Source organism: Mandrillus leucophaeus, unplaced genomic scaffold (assembly GCF_000951045.1).
Source record: "Mandrillus leucophaeus isolate KB7577 unplaced genomic scaffold, Mleu.le_1.0 Scaffold659, whole genome shotgun sequence".
In the NCBI taxonomy this organism is placed as follows: Eukaryota; Metazoa; Chordata; class Mammalia; order Primates; family Cercopithecidae; genus Mandrillus; species Mandrillus leucophaeus.
This window is the reverse complement of record NW_012107130.1, coordinates 1263147-1279448: the sequence shown is the minus strand read 5'-3', so window position 1 is coordinate 1279448 and position 16302 is coordinate 1263147. Positions and strand designations below refer to the sequence as shown.

At 39.0% G+C, this 16302-nt stretch overlaps 1 protein-coding gene across 1 annotated transcript in view; it reads right to left on the bottom strand.

The window, feature by feature from the left end:
• HPRT1 (hypoxanthine phosphoribosyltransferase 1) overlaps positions 1 to 16302 on the bottom strand; it is a 48606-nt gene that overhangs the window by 23182 nt on the left and 9122 nt on the right. The window contains exons 2-3 of the mRNA XM_012001322.1: positions 4912 to 5018; positions 3104 to 3287 (exon numbers count right to left, since the gene is read on the bottom strand). Of these exons, the coding sequence (XP_011856712.1) occupies positions 3104 to 3287; positions 4912 to 5018 (291 nt within the window). The remainder of the gene's footprint in view (positions 1 to 3103; positions 3288 to 4911; positions 5019 to 16302) is intronic.

Genomic DNA, 16302 nt, shown 5'->3' with positions numbered 1-16302 from the left:
AAACTGGTCAAGATCAGCATGTAAAAATCATACTAACATCAATGTTACTGATGCTGCAAACAATTTAAAATTTCTATTTTACAGTTTTACCAAATTAAACTGCCTAATGTTTTATATGCATATATGAATATCTTACATGACAAGCTGCTGAATTATTAAACAGGGTAGAAATGTTACTTCAAGCTGGGCATGGTGACTCAAGCCTATAATCCCAGCACTTTTAGAGGCTGAGGTGGGAAGACTGCTTAAGCCCAGGAGTTTGGGATCAGTCTGGGCAACATAGTAAGACCCAATCTCTACAAACATAAAAAAAATTAGCCAGTCATGGTGGTGCACACCTGTAGTCCCAGCTACTCGGGAGGCTAAGGTGGGAAAATCACTTGAGCCCAGAAGGTCAAGGCCACAGTGAGCTGTGATCTTGCTACTGCATTCCAGCCTGGGTGACAGAATGAGACCTTGTCTTTTAAAAAAAAAAAAAAAAGTTACTTCAAACCAACAGATATTTTTATTTTTATTATTTGTAGAGATAGCGTATCACTGTGTTGCCCAGGCTGGTCTCAAACCCCTGGCCTCCTGTAATTCTGCTGTCTTAGCCTTCCAAAGCACTGAGATTACAGGCATGAGCCATCACCAAATCAAGAGATATTATCAGAAGAGCTTTCTCAATTTCTACTGTTTAACAGTATATCTTCCTTGCATAGCCTTATAAATATACTAAAAAGCTTGGAATTGTACCGTTAAAACATGTGATTATTATATTATATAAAATATACCCCAGTAAAGCCTTTTTAAAAAAATTAACATGTCGGCCGGGCTCGGTGGCTCACCCTTATAATCCCAGCACTTTGGGAGGCCGAGGTGGGTGGATCACCTGAGGTCAGGGGTTCGAGACCAGCCTGACCAACAAGGTGAAACTCCGTCTCTACTAAAAATACAAAAATTAGCCGGTCACGGTGGCAGGCACCTGTAGTCCCACCTACTCAGGAGGTTGAGACAGGAGAATCGCTTGAACCCGGGAGGCAGAGGTTGCAGTGAGCTACGATCACGCCACTGCACTCCAGCGTGGGCAACGGAGCGAGACTCCATCTCAAATAAATAAATAAAATAAAATAAAATAAAATAAAATGCCGGGCGTGGTGGCTCACACCTGTAATCCCAGCACTTTGGGAGGCCAAGGAGGGTGGATCATGAGGTCAGGAGATCAAGACCATCCCGGCTAACACAGTGAAACCCCGTCTCTACTAAAAATACAAAAAATTAGCCGGGCGTGGTGGCAGGCGCCTGTAGTCCCAGCTACGTGGCAGTCTGAGGCAGGAGAACAGTGTGAAACCAGGAGGCGGAGCTTGCAGTGAGCCGAGATCATGCCACTTCACTCCAGCCTGGGTGACGGAGCAAGACTCCATCTCAAAAAATAAAATAAAATTAATTAATTAATTAATTAAATACGTAAATAAATACTAAGAAAAGTATATCTACATAGAATTTCACATAAAATAAATTGTTTTCTATGTGAAAATTAACCTAAAAATATGCTTTGCTTATGTTTAAGATGTCATGCTTTTTATCAATTGAGGAGTTCAGCTTAATAATCCTCTAAGGTCTAAAACAGGAAAAAAAGTAAAAGTAGAAAATGGAAATAAAATGTCAAAGTGCTTCTACCACTCAAAATTGCTCTTATAACTATAAAATGATTTTTAAAAGAAAATATTAAAGTTAAACTCCCCTAATTTTTTTGCTCGTTTTTGCTTATCTAAAATAACATTCTACACAAATCCCCAAAGATTAGTCATAACGTAACAAGACTGATTAAGACTGATGGGGATGGGGAAGGAGGCTATAGAAAACCAAAAAGATAAATCATACCATGAACTCTAAGTACACACTTTGACTCTAAGCAGCAATGTATTAAAGGCTGGCCAGTTATACTTCCAGCAACTATACTGACTAGAATGAAGTCCTAGTGTAAACCATCAATTAACCAATCAATCAATAACTTTTGTTGAGTAAAAGTCTAAATTTTGTGTTTAAACAAGTCTTTAATTCAAGCAAGACTTTAACAAGTTAAAAGGAGCTTATGGGTAGGAAGTAATGTTATGATGTATGGGCATAAAGGGTTTTAATGGGATAGGGAAAATATCTATAATAATACTTAAATGGCTGCCCAATCACCTACAAGACTGATGTAAACATGGAAAAGGTCAAAAACTTGGGTCACTCAAACAGATGATTAATGGAGAGGATGAGGTTGAAGGTTAAATGTAGATAAGTGGTCTTACTCTCAATAAAAATGTGAACATAAGGCGAGTTTCTACAAAGATGGACAAGACTCATTCATGAAACAGCAAAAGCTGGACATTTGTTCTCATCTTTGAAGAGTATGAAAAATTCCTATTTTAAAGGAAAATAGTAACTCACAGGAAATACCAACCCAACATAAAATCAGAAACAATAGTCTAAAGTAATAAAAATCAAACATCTGCACTATCAAATTATGAATGAAATTCACTTGTAAAGATCACACTGATTTTGTTTCATCCACAGTGTCAACGTTGTGATGCATTTCAATTGTGTGACACAGGCAGAGTGACTGTGGATCAAAAGTGGTTTCTGGTATACCCATACTCTCTCGGGTATACCTGCACTCCCCTTTCTTAAGTGTGTTTAAAAAAAAAAAGTGGTTTCTTCAATTTGCCAATGCTCTAGCTCTCCATGTGCTTTCTAGGAAACAAGTGTTGACCCACCTTATTTGTCAAACCTAGCTCCAAAGGACTTTTGACTCCCCCCAAACCAATGTAGCTCAAGAGATGATATCTGCCACTAGTGAGTATGTATAGTGAAAACAGCATCCCAAGTCCCAACAGCAATTCCTAAAAGAAGTTTATTAAAAAAACACACACATACCTGTAAAATAAGTACATATCCTCCAAGATGACTAATTTTAAAAAGACAGTATTGGCTTTGATGTAAACTACTAGTGAATATGTTAGAAAAATCTCACTGTAACCAAGTGAAATGAATGCCAGTATAGTTTGCAGAGATTCAAAGAAAATATAAGAAAACCTACTGTTGCCATTAAAAAGAATCATATATTAAATATACTCACACAATAGCTCTTCAGTCTGATAAAATCTACAGTCATAGGAATGGATCTATCACTATTTCTATTCAGTGCTTTGATGTAATCCAGCAGGTCAGCAAAGAATTTATAGCCCCCCTTGAGCACACAGAGGGCTACAATGTGATGGCCTCCCATCTCCTTCATCACATCTCGAGCAAGACGTTCAGTCCTACAGAAATAAAATCGGGAATTTAATAGAAAGTTTCATACATTAAACTTTATAACAAACACCTCTTAGTCATTAAACTTCCACACCAGCCTGGAAATTAGCCAGGCATGGTAGTATGTACTTGCAGTCCCAGCTACTCGAGAGGTGAGGTGGGAAAATCACTTTATTGCAGGATGTTGAGGCTGGAGTGAACTGTGATTGTGCCACTGCATTCTAGCCTGGACAACAAAGCAAGACCTTGTCTCAAAAAAATGCATTAAAAATTTTACAAAATCTTCCAAGTAACACATCCTTTGCCCCCATGTTTCATAAGGTAAAAAATTTGATACCTTCAAAAAAACCAAGCATAACACTATCATAATTTTTTTTAATGCAAATAAAAACAAGATATCATTTTCACCCATTAGACTGGCAGGTTCTGATTAAATGAAATTTCTTGGATAATATACAATATTAAAAGAGACTGTAGAAACCGGGCCAGTGGCTCACGCCTATAATCCCAGCACTTTGGGAGGCTGAGGTGGGCCAGATCACTTGAACCCAGGAGTTCAAGACCAGCCTGGGTAACAAGGCGAACCCTATTTCTACAAAATAAAAATAGTAGCTGGCAGTGGTGGCGCACACCTATAGTCCCAGCTACTCAGGAGGCTGAGGTGGGAGGATCGCTTGAACCCAGGAGGTTGGGACTGCAGTGAGCTGTGATCATTCTGCTACACTCCAGCCTGGGCAACAGAGACCTTGTCTTTAAAAAAAAAAAAAAAAAAAAAAGAGACAAATTGTGAGGAAAAAGGCACTCTCATATAACATCAGGAGTATAAAATAATTCAGTTTCTTAGAGGATAATTTGGCAATACCGAAATATTCAATAAACTCTTTCCCCCTGACCAGAATTTCCACTTGAATAAAGCTGAACAAATACCAAACATGTAAAAGAATGTTTCTTCTAGTACAGTTTGTAAGAACAAGATAGTGTCTATCAATAGTGAACTGGTTAAATCAGTTATGGTATCTCCATAAGATGGAATGCTATGCAACCTTTAAAATATATTAGATAGCTCTAGATGCACTGATATTAAAAGTGTCCAATAACATTTAAAACTATACTCATATGTTAAAATATAAATATATATATGCATAGTTAGAATATTTTGTAACACAAATATTTTGATATTATAATTTTAAAATAAAAACACAGAATAGCCACACATACAAGGCAAGCATTCAATACCAGGTAAGGTTTTTCACTGTAATTGACTTAACGGAAAATTTTCAAGCTAGATGTGCATAATAATAAAAATCTGACTTTGCCTTCATGTGATTCAGCCCCAGCCCATTATCCTGTTTAGAACTGAGAAATGCAAGACTCTGGCTAGAGTTCCTTCTTCCATCTCCCTTCAATGTTTACTTTGTTCTGGTCCCTACAGAGTCCCACTATACCACAACTGATACTAAGTAATTAGTAAGGCCCTCCTCTCTTTTTTAAATAAAGAATATTTTAACAATAGAAAGCATCTATTATTTAATAAGTTGGCCTAGTTTATGTTCAAATAGCAAGTACTCAGTTGCTGACATTTGAAATTAACATAAGAAAAAGTAAAAAACCTCATTTTAAGATCTTACTTACCTGTCCATAATTAGTCCATGAGGAATAAACACCCTTTCCAAATCCTCAGCATAATGATTAGGTATGCAGAATAAATCAAGGTCATAACCTGGTTCATCATCACTAATCTGAAAAAGAAATATAGCTGTTTCAATAAGAGCATTATGGGATACAAACATTTGATTGGATTTAGATGTTAAAAAATAACCTTAGTCTATCAGAGAAATTTGAGTATAAGATGATATTAGTAACTGTTAACTTTGTAGGTATTATAATGAATTATATAAGAAAACAACAGGCCAGGCGTGTTGGTTCACACCTGTAATCCCAGCACTTTGGGAGGCTGAGGCAGGCAGACTGCCTGAGCTCAGGAGTTCGAGACCAGCCTTGGCAACATGGCAAAATCCCATCTTTACTAAAAATACAAAAAACTTAGCCGGGTGTGGTGACACATGCCTGTAGTACCAGCTACTTGGGAGGCTGAGGCAGGAGAATCACTTGCACCTGGGAGATGAAGGTTGCAGTGAGCCAAGAATAATGCACCACTTCACTCCAGCCTGGGAAACAGAGCAAGACTCTGTCTCAAAAACAAACAAACAAACAAACAAACAAAAAACAGGCCGGGCGCAGTGGCTCAGGTCTGTAATCCCAGCACTTTGGGAGGCCGAGGCGGGCAGATCACCTGAGGTCAGGAGTTTGAGACCAGCCTGGCCAACATGGTGAACACCCCCGTCTCTACTAAAAATACAAAAATTAGCCGGGCATGGTGGCAGGCGCCTGTAATCTCAGCTACTTGGGAGGCTGAGGCAGGAGAATCTCTGGTACCCGGGAGGCAGAGGTTGCAGTGAGCTGAGATCACGCCATTGCACTCCAGCCTGGGGGACAAGAGTGAGATTTCGTCTCAAAAAAAAAAAAAAAAAGAAAAAATCAAAAACCCACCACTTAACTATATGTCTTAGTCATCTTAGTCAAGAATATAGAAGTCAAGTGATATGATACGGAATTTCCTTTAGGTCACAAAGAGAAAAAGAAAAATTTTAAAGAGCTAAGACAAATGCAGCAAAATCTTAATATTTAATAATATTCTAAACATGGGTGATGATATATCGGTATTCATTACACTATTCTCTCCACTTTTGAGTATGTTTGAAAATTTAGTAAAACAAATTTTAACACACTGCAGTCTAACAAGATAAAATATCACACAGAACAGGGAAAAACTGGCATGGTGTGGTGGCTCACACTTGTAATCCCAGTGCTTTGGGTGGCTGAGACAGGAGAGTTGCTTGAGGCCAGGAGTTCGAGACCAACATGGGGAAAGTAGCAAGACTCCATCCCTACAAAAAACTTTTTAAAAATTTGCCAGGCATGGTGGTGCACACCTGTAGTCCCAGCTACTCGGGAGGCTGAGGCAGAAGGAATCACTTGAGCCCAGGAGTTTGAGAATGCAGTGAGCTATGATCACACCACTGTACTCCAGCATGGGCAACAAAGACCCTATCTCAAAAAACAAAACAAAACAAAACAAGAAAAACTGCTGGCTGATGCAGTGGCTCATGCCTGTAATCCCAGTATTTTGGGAGACCCAGGTAGGTGGATCATCTGAGGTCAGGAGTTAGAGACCAGCCTGGCCAACATGGTGAAACCCCATCTCTACTAAAAATACAAAAACTAGCCAGGCATGTGGCACGCGCCTGGGGAGGCTGAAGCAGGAGGATCACTTGAGCCCAGGAGGTGGAGGTTGCAGTGAGCTGAGATCACACCACTGCACTCCAGCCTGGGTGACACAGCAATACCCTACCTGGAAAAAGAAAAGAAAAACTGCTGTCCCCCCTACCCCAATCCCAAATCCAAACAGCCTCTCTCATCTCACAGTAGGGGGGGAAAATCACCCAAAAAAGCTAAGTGATCATTTGAAAACCCAAACTCTTAGAAGTCTAAGATTGTTACAGTCAACTAATGAAGTGCCATCATAAAAGATACTCTAATATTGTTTAAGTAGAACCACATATTGGTTGTCTTGGTATGTCTAGCCCCTGGCATACAAAATATTTAGTAACACTGATATGGTACCTGTGATGTGAAAATGTACTATGATTACAGCTTTATAAATACTATATATGTACCTATATACAGAAAAAAATACAACAAAATCATAAAAGCAATTATCTTTGAAAGAGGAGTTACAGCAATTTTATTTACTTCTTTATTACTTTGCTATATATTCTAAATTTTCTTCAATGAATATATACTACTTTTTAAAAAAAATTCAATGGTCTTTCTTATAAATTATCTTTGGCAGCATGTATTTTTATATATAGATATAAAATGTATGGGAAATTAACGGATACATTAAATTAAAGCAAAATATACAAACAAAAAATCAGAATACAAAGATAAAAAGATTGGGAAGGGAGGGAGGGAAAAAGGAGGAAGGGTGGGTAGGTATAGAGAAATATACCAAATAATGGTAAGAAGTGGGGTCTTGACACTTTCTACACTTTTTAAAAATTCTTTAATTAAAAAAATCTTTTTTTTTTTTTTTTTTTTAAGAGACGAAGTCTCCCTATGTTGCCCAGGCTGGTCTCGAATTCCTGGGATCAAGCGATCCTCCTGCCCCAGCCTCCCAAGGTGCTTGGATTACAGGTGTGAGCCACCACGCCTGGTCACTTTCTACACTTTAATATTTGTTTTTTTTTTTCATTTTCAATGTCATTTTTATTAATTTATAATGCCCATTCACCATTATATTCAAAGTCTATTTGAAGAAATAAACCAGAATGAATGAAATACTCTAGCTCACGTGATATTCAATACTAAATTACCTTTCAAATCACATTCAAGAAGCTGATGATATAAGCTTTGGCAATTTCCAAGAAATACTGGTCAAACCATAATTAAATCTCAACATACCAGTTAGTACCAATTGAGCATCTCCTTTTACAACCTAAGCATTGTATTAGGTGCTTAAGTACAAGCAGCTTGACTTTTAATACATTTAAAAATACATATTTAAGACTTAAAATCTTATTTATGGAATTCAGTTATATTTTGAGGTTTCCAGCGCTGAGAAATCTGAGGTTTGTGTTGTCTTTCAGTCCCCAAAGCTCAGTTCTGAGTTCTCAGACTTTGGTGGAACTTCATGTATTGCCAGGTTGGCCCATAATACCTGTGGGACAACTTCAGCCCCTGTGCACATGGCCAGGAGGCTAGCTTCAAACATTTTTAGGTGGGTGGACCAGGACATGCCCCTGGTCATGGCCAGGTGGGGGCGTAGTGCTACACAGCGGGCAGAAGTTAATACTGATTTGTTTTTAAACAAACATGTACTACTTTCATAAGCAGAAAAAATTTCTATTCTTGGGGGAAAAGATTATGCCAGATCCTCTAGGATTAAATGCTGATGCATCTGCTAAACCTTCACATTATATCAGAACATATTTACTATAGAAAGAATGAAAATGGGACATTTGTGTGTCACCTATATGAACATTCCAAAAATATTTTACAACAAGTAAGTATTTTATAAATTTTATGAACTGGCCAGGCGCGGTGGCTCACGCCTGTAATCCCAGCACTTTGGGAGGCCGAGGTGGGTGGATCATGAGGTCAGGAGATCAAGACCATCCTGGCCAACACGGTGAAACCCCATCTCTACTAAAAATACAAAAAATCAGCCAGGCGTGGTGGCAGGCGCCTGTAGTCCCAGCTACTTGGGAGGTTGAGGCAGGAGAATGGCATGAACCTGGGAGGCAGAGCTTGCAGTGAGCCGAGATCGCGCCACTGCACTCCAGCCTGGGCGACAGAGCGAGACTCTGTCTCAAAAAATAATAAAATAAAATAAAATAAAAAAATTTTATGAACTGAAATTTAGTTCAAGTTTTGGGAAAATAACACACTTTGCTAGATATTACAAAAATGATACAATATGTATTCATTTCAGGCTCATCAGAATATATCTGTTATCACTTGACAAGAATGAAAATGCACCATTTTGTAGTGCTTTAAAATCAGAAAGATCCAGAGTACTAAAAATGACTTCTTCCTTGAAGCTTACTCACCAACTTCCTCCCAGTTACTCACTGCTTCTGCCACGAGCACAAACTAGGACCCAGCCAGAACTCCTTGAAATATACACTTGTAACGACTACGGCATCTATCAAAATGGTTCAGTGCCTGGCTACAGGTTCTGCAGATGGACTAAGAATTTCAAAAGTCTTGTTTGTTTCAAATGAAGTCAATGTAAATTCTGCCCAGAGTTCATCCCAGATATGCAGTCTACGAATACAGACCGATCAGCAGAGATGTATTCTAAAATAGGAATTTTATCTCTGTCAATATAACAAATTGATTTCCAATCAAAACAGATTTACACACCACATTTATGTCAATAAGTTGTTTTGTTTGTTTTATTGCAACCTGGATTTTTTTTTTGAAAGATTTATTTATGGTTTACTTTAAGCATAAAAAAATTGCCAATACAACTTTCCCAAAAGGCATAAACAAAAATTCATAAAACTTGCATCACTTGAGATACTTTAGGTATGAATTCACAACTTCATATATATATATATTTGGGTATATTGAGGGGGTTCTAATTTAAGAAATGCATAATTGGCTATAGACAGAGAGTTGTCAGAACTTGGCAATGGGTACATGCAGGTTCATTATACTATGTCTACTTGTAGCTGTTCAAAACGTATCATAATACAAGGCTGGGCGAGGTGGCTCATGCCTGTAATCCCAGCATTTTGGGAGGCTAAGGCAGGAGGATTGCTTGAGGTCAGGAGTTCCAGACCAGTCTGGGCAACATAGCAAGACCCTGTCTCTAAAAAGAAAAAAAAAATTTTTACAAAATAAAAACAAAATGTATCATCAGACGAAATTAAATAAGAGGCAATTCATTAAAATGACAACTTTTCCCAGCTTGACATTTAACAAAAAGTCTAAGTCCTCTTAATTCATATTTAATGATCAAATATCAAATACTAATTCTTTTTTTTTTTTTTTTTTTTGAGACAGAGTCGCGCTCTGTCGCCCAGGCTAGAGTGCAGTGGCGCGATCTTGGCTCACTGCAAGCTCCGCCTCCTGGGTTCACGCCATTCTCTGGGACTACAGGCGCTCGCCACCACGCCTGGCTACTTTTTTTGTATTTTTTTAGTAAAGACGGGGTTTCACCATGTTAACCAGGATGGTCTCAATCTCCTGACCTCATAATCCACCCGCCTCGGCCTCCCAAAGTGCTGGGATTACAGGCGTGAGCCACCGCGCCTGGCCATCAAATACCAATTCTTAAATGGTAAGGACCCACTATTCAGAACCTATATCCTTATCACCAACATGCAAATATTTATTGAATACTTAGTATGTCATGCATAAAGAGAAAGTTAGATAAATTTGATACAGCTACCCTCATAGAACTTACAGTGCAGTAGATGGCATGACATGTACATGAGTAACTGAACAGTGTTAAACTGCTATTTTAAAAAAAGACAGCTGAGTGCTGTGGCTCATGCCTGTAATCCCAGCACTTTGGGAGGCCAAGGCGAGTTGATTGCTTGAGGTCAAAAGTTCGAGACCAGCCTGACCAACATGGTAAAACTCCGTCTCTACCAAAAATACAAAAAAAAAATTAGCCAGGCATGGTGGCGCAGGCCTGTAATCCCAGCTACTAGGGAGGCTGAGACAGGAGAATTGCTTGAATCCAGCAGGCAGAAGCTGCAGTGAGCCGAGATCACACCACTACACTTCAGCCTGAGTGACAGAGCGAGATGCTGTCTTAAAAAAAGAAAAAAAGATACAGGTAAAGTGTTATGGTAGTTTAAGAGAGAACTCAAACTCTGACTCAGAAGCCTCACTTGCATGTGGACCACTGATATGAAATAATATAAATAGGTATAATAAACAGGAACTTCAGTTTTAATCGTCCCAAACACCAAAACTTCCTATTAAACAGGTCCAATAAACTCACTCTCTATAAGAGCTAGACATAAATTTACTTGGTGGCCTATAATCTTATTAGCCCTTACTTGTCCCATCTGATATTAATTAACCCCATCTAATATGGATTAGTTAACAATGCAGTGGCTGCTTTGACAGGAACAGTTGGAAAGAGTTGGGGATTGCAACATACTCAATTATACAAAAATGCATTCAGCATCTACCTTGATTAAGGCACTGTGCAACAGAATTTGCAGGAGGGCACAAGGATGATTATAAATTTACAACCCTTTAAGAGCTTATAGCTGGGCGTGGTGGCTTGTGCCTGTAAATCCCAGCACTTTGGGAGGCTAAGGCAGGTGGATCACCTGAGACCAGAAGTTCGAGACCAGGCTGGCCAACATGGCGAAACTCTGTCTCTACAAAAAATACAAAAATTAGCTGGGTGTGGTGGCACGCGTCTATAGTCCCAGTTACTTGGGAGGCTGAGGCAGGAGAATCGCTTAAACCTGGGAGGTGGAGGTTGCAGTGAGCCGAGATTGTGCCACTGCACTCCACTCCAGCCTAGGGGACAGAGCGAGACTCCATCTCAAAAAAAAAAAAAAAAAAAAAAAAAAGCTTATAATCTAGTGGTAAAGGCATATATACATAGAACTAACTGTATAGCATAATAAAGCTCATCATCTGTACCAAAATCTAATTCGACAAGCCCACAAACTTGTGATTTACCAAACACAGTTATATATACACAAAAAGTAAACCTAGAACCCAAAGTTACCCAGCACCAATGATTCTCTCCATAAGCAATATCAAGTTTAAAGCAGTGATTACATTCTACTGCCTAGATTGTAAACTGAGTAAAGGACACCAGCACCTCTCTGCCACTGAACTAGCACAGCCTTCTAAACCAACAAGGCAACGGCAGTGCCCAACTTTCTGTATGAATATAAGTCACATCTGTTTTTTATTTGTGACTTGGTGTTGCATGTGGTCATGATTATCAACACTTTCTGAAAGAACTATTACCTGTTCAGGCTGCCATAACAAAATACCATAGACTGAGTGACTTAACAGAAACTTATTTCTCACAGTTTTGGAGGCTGGGAAGTCCAAAATTAAGGTACCTGCAAGGTAAGTTTCAATCTGAGGCCTCTTCTTTGGCTTGTAGGTCTTCCAACTGTGTGCTCACACCACCTCTTCTAGTAAGCTCTCTGGTGCCTCTTCTTTTTTTTTTTTTTGAGACAGAGTCTCGCTCTGTCACCCAGGCTGGAGTGCAGTAGCACAATCTAGGCTCATTGCAACCTCCACCTCCCAGGTTCAAGTGATTCTCGTGCCTCACCCTCCTGAGTACCTTGGATTACAGAAGCCCGCTACCACACCCAGCTAATTTTTATATTTTTAGTAGAGACAGGGTTTCACTATGTTGGCCAGGCTGGTCTCAAACTCATGACCTCGTGATCCACCCACCTTGGCCTCCCAAAGTGCTGGGATTACAGGTGTGAGCCATCACGCCCGGTCTGGTGTCTTCTCTTATAAGGGCATTAACCCAATCAGACCTGGGCCTGACCCTCCTGACTTCTAACTGTAATTACCTTCCAAAGGCCCCATCTCCAAATACCATCACACTGGGGGATTAGGACTTCAAAAAAGGTATGGGGGGTGGGGGAGGACATAAATGCTCAGTCCATAACAAGCACCCAACATAAAAACGGCTAGAACAGATCACAAAAAAAGGTCCTGTATGGCTTTGGGGAAGGGCTCAACCCCAAAATATTTGAGAGCTCTGGAGGGGCCTAGAAGTGGTAAGCAAATGAAAATGTGGTTACTCTCCAGATCTGCCTTTCTCAATTATGGCCATTTCTGGCTGAACTAGAAATCAAAGGACAGGTTATTAATTACTAGCTCTAAGTTGCTTACCATTTGCCGAGACAGTTCAGAAATCTGACTGCATCTCCTCAGAGATCTGGAACACAGTTCTCAAATTCTAACTTACTTGTGATATACTTGTGAATGATAAAAATCGCTACAGGTACTTTTATTAATATGAAAGAGTATTGAGAAATTACCTTTCATTCTAACTTTTATCTAGAATGAAAATCAATAGTTTTGCTATAATCAATTACTGAAATAATTTTACTTTCCAGTAAAACTAGCATTACAAATTTTTTTTAATTTTTAAAACTTCGTAATTTTTTGCCAGACTGACCCATGTAAGCATTCAAATTCTTAATAATTATGCATGTCACATCTGTAATAATGGCCTTCACGTAAACATTTTTGTGGTTTACACATAAAATTTCTAATTACAAAGCTATATTATCTAAAATTACAGTAAGCAAAAAAATTAATCCAAGCTAAGACAATACTTGCAATATCAATTCATCATCTGTGACAAGGATTGCTTACGTCTCTTTGTGGTTAAAAAGAAAAAAAAAAAAAAAAGACATGTTGGCCGGATGTGGTGGCTCACACCTGTAATCCCAGCACTTTGGGAGGCTGAGGTGGGCAGATCACCCCTGGCCTGCCCAACATGGCGAAACCCTGTCTTTACTAAAAATACAAAAATTAGCTGGGCGTGGTGGTGGGCGCCTTTAATTCCAGCTACTCAGGATGCTGAGGCAGGAGAACTGCTAGAACCCGGGAGGCAGAGATTGCAGTGAGCTGAGATTGCACCACTGCACTACAGTCTGCAACAAAAGTGAAACTCCACCTCCAAAGAGGCATAGGGGCTGTCAGAGATGGAGGCTTACAAAAAAAAAAAAAAAAAAAAAAAAGACAATGTTCATGGGTCCAAACAAAAGTTAATGGAAGTGAGTCTAAAAACGAGCTATGTGGGCTGGGCGCGGTGGCTCACATCTGTAATCCCAGCACTTTGGGAGGCCAAAGCAGGCAGATGACGAGGTCAGGAGATGGAGACTATCCTGGCCAATACGGTGAAACCCCGTCTCTACAAAAATTAGCTGGGCGTGGTGGCACATGCCTGTAATTCCGACTACTCGGGAGGCTGAGGCAGGAGAATCACTTGAACCAGGGAGTCGGTGACTGGAGTGAGCCAACTGTACTCCTGCCTGGCGACAGAGCGAGACTCCGTCTCAAAAAAAAAAAGATAAAAATGAGCTATGTGAATTAAAAGAGGTACAACAATAGATAAACCACATTTTATTTTATTCCTAGTAATCAATAACATTTCCAAACTTGTGGAATGGGCAGAAATTGCTAGTTGGCATATTTTTACCTTTTATATTCAGATACATTAAAATTCTAAAAAAAAAAAACCCTCAAAGCAGATGACCTGCCATCTCCTTGGATAATTTGTGTTAACTCAGGATAACAAAAAACCAAAATTATGAGTTGCTGATGCAATATGCCTAAATGTAAAAACAATTTAAGCTAATAGTAGATTCATCTTCCAATTTCATATCAGTCTTACAAATAAACTACATATATAACTTGCTTGCCTTCCCTTCTGAGGGATAAAGCTGTTATAAGAATTAAAATCAGCATTATTGACTACTCAATCAAGAGAGGGAAAAATTATTACCCATTCTAGGGACATGGGCTCATAACTACTATATGTGTAAGGACATGAATTTACTCAATATTATAATTTTTCCTTTTATTAGTGTGTACAGTAGAAGAATAGACATGCTCACTCTGGACAAAAAAAAAATTATACGTATCAGTTATCAGAAGCACAATGCTGAAGACAGTAGTTCCCTAACAATCTGAAGTATGTTATTGAATCAGAAGTAAATTATCTCAGTAGTAGTGAATTATTGTAAATTTAGTAATTTGGCAGCCACTGGGCAGGAAAATAAGAATTGAGGCTCAATATTGATATTACTGGTGGTGATGGACACATAAATTTTATCAAATCTACACAATATAAAATTACAGAAAGGTAGAAGAATATACTAGTACATCTTCAACATATCTTCACTACAGGGGAGTAAAATGACATGGATTAGTTACTATCTAATGAACTGCAGAAAACTAAAACAAAACTCCAAGGCACCTCTTCTCTGCTGATCTGGTTAGTCCTTTTCCTACCTTTTGCAATACCCAGATATAAACATTGGATAGAAAACAAAGTAGACCTGTAGTATGCAGGTCACAGTGCTAAATTCACAGAAAGAAACCTCTGAACTGAACTGCTCTATTTCTTGGTGGTCACAAAGAATAATTCTGGTTTACACCTACTACTGATGCCAATCTACACCCTATTGATAACAGTGTGGCCAAGGACAAAAAAAAAAAGTGCTCCGTTTTACCAATTCTGTAAAAAATTATTGGCAGGGTAAGCTCGGCTAGGGCGGAATTACATTTCTAGGACTACCATCCCTGAAATTTAGAAGATATTATATCCACATAAAGTATATTTTACATTAATTTGCAAAAATCTAGAAGCTTTTTCTTAGCTCAAGTGTGTCCAAGTTTACCCTGGCAGTTTAAAATGATAGTTACAAGCAGCATGGGTTGTATCAGACACATTTGAGGGCCAATTTCATGTAAGTGATATTGGGCAAGTTACTTCATCTATCTGTGCCTCCAAGGTCATACTAGTGTTTATTTACCTAAAGGGTACCTGTTATGTAACTTTAGGGTGTTTACATTAGATAATGCCTGCAAAATATTCACTTCAACGCCTAAAACATAGTTAAGTATTCAATAAATATCTACTATTGTCATCACTAACTTAAAAGTTTAGAGATTGTAAGAGCAGAATCTGGGGTGAGACAAACTTAGGTTCAAATCCTAGTATTGTTAGGTAATCTTGGGCAAGTTACTTAACCTCTCTGATTTGCATAATTAAAAAAATTAGTTAATATACATAATAGGGCTTAGAAGAGTATCTAGCACATAACACCATTTAAGCATTTGTTATTGCTAACATGCAAACAATTTAAGGGAAGGAAATTTTTTAAAAAGGAAGAGGGATTTGCAAACTAAAAACAATGAGTATCTTATGTTCAAAGAAAACTAACAAACAGCCAGCTCTAGCAATAATTAAATTCACTGTATACTGGGGCAGGCATCACACTCCAAAGCTAAAAGCATCTACCTAGGCCCGGCATGGTGGCTCATGCCTGTAATCCCAGCACTTTGGGAAGCAGAGGCAGGCAGATAGCTTGAAATCAGGAGTTTGAGACCAGCCTGGACAACATGGCAAAACACCATCTCTACAAAAAATACAAATATTAGGCCGGGCGCGGTGGCTCACACCTGTAATCCCAGCACTTTGGGAGGCCGAGGCAGGTGGATCACCTGAGATTAGGAGTTCGAGACTAGCCTGGCCAACATGGTGAAACCTCGTCTCTATTAAAAATACAAAAAATTAGCCAGTCATGGTGGCGGGCACCTGTAATCCCAGCTACTCAGGAGGATGAGGCAGGAGAATCGCTTGAACCCGGGAGGCAGAGGTTGCAGTGAGCCGAGATCAAGCCACTGCACTCCAGCCTGGGCAACAAGAGC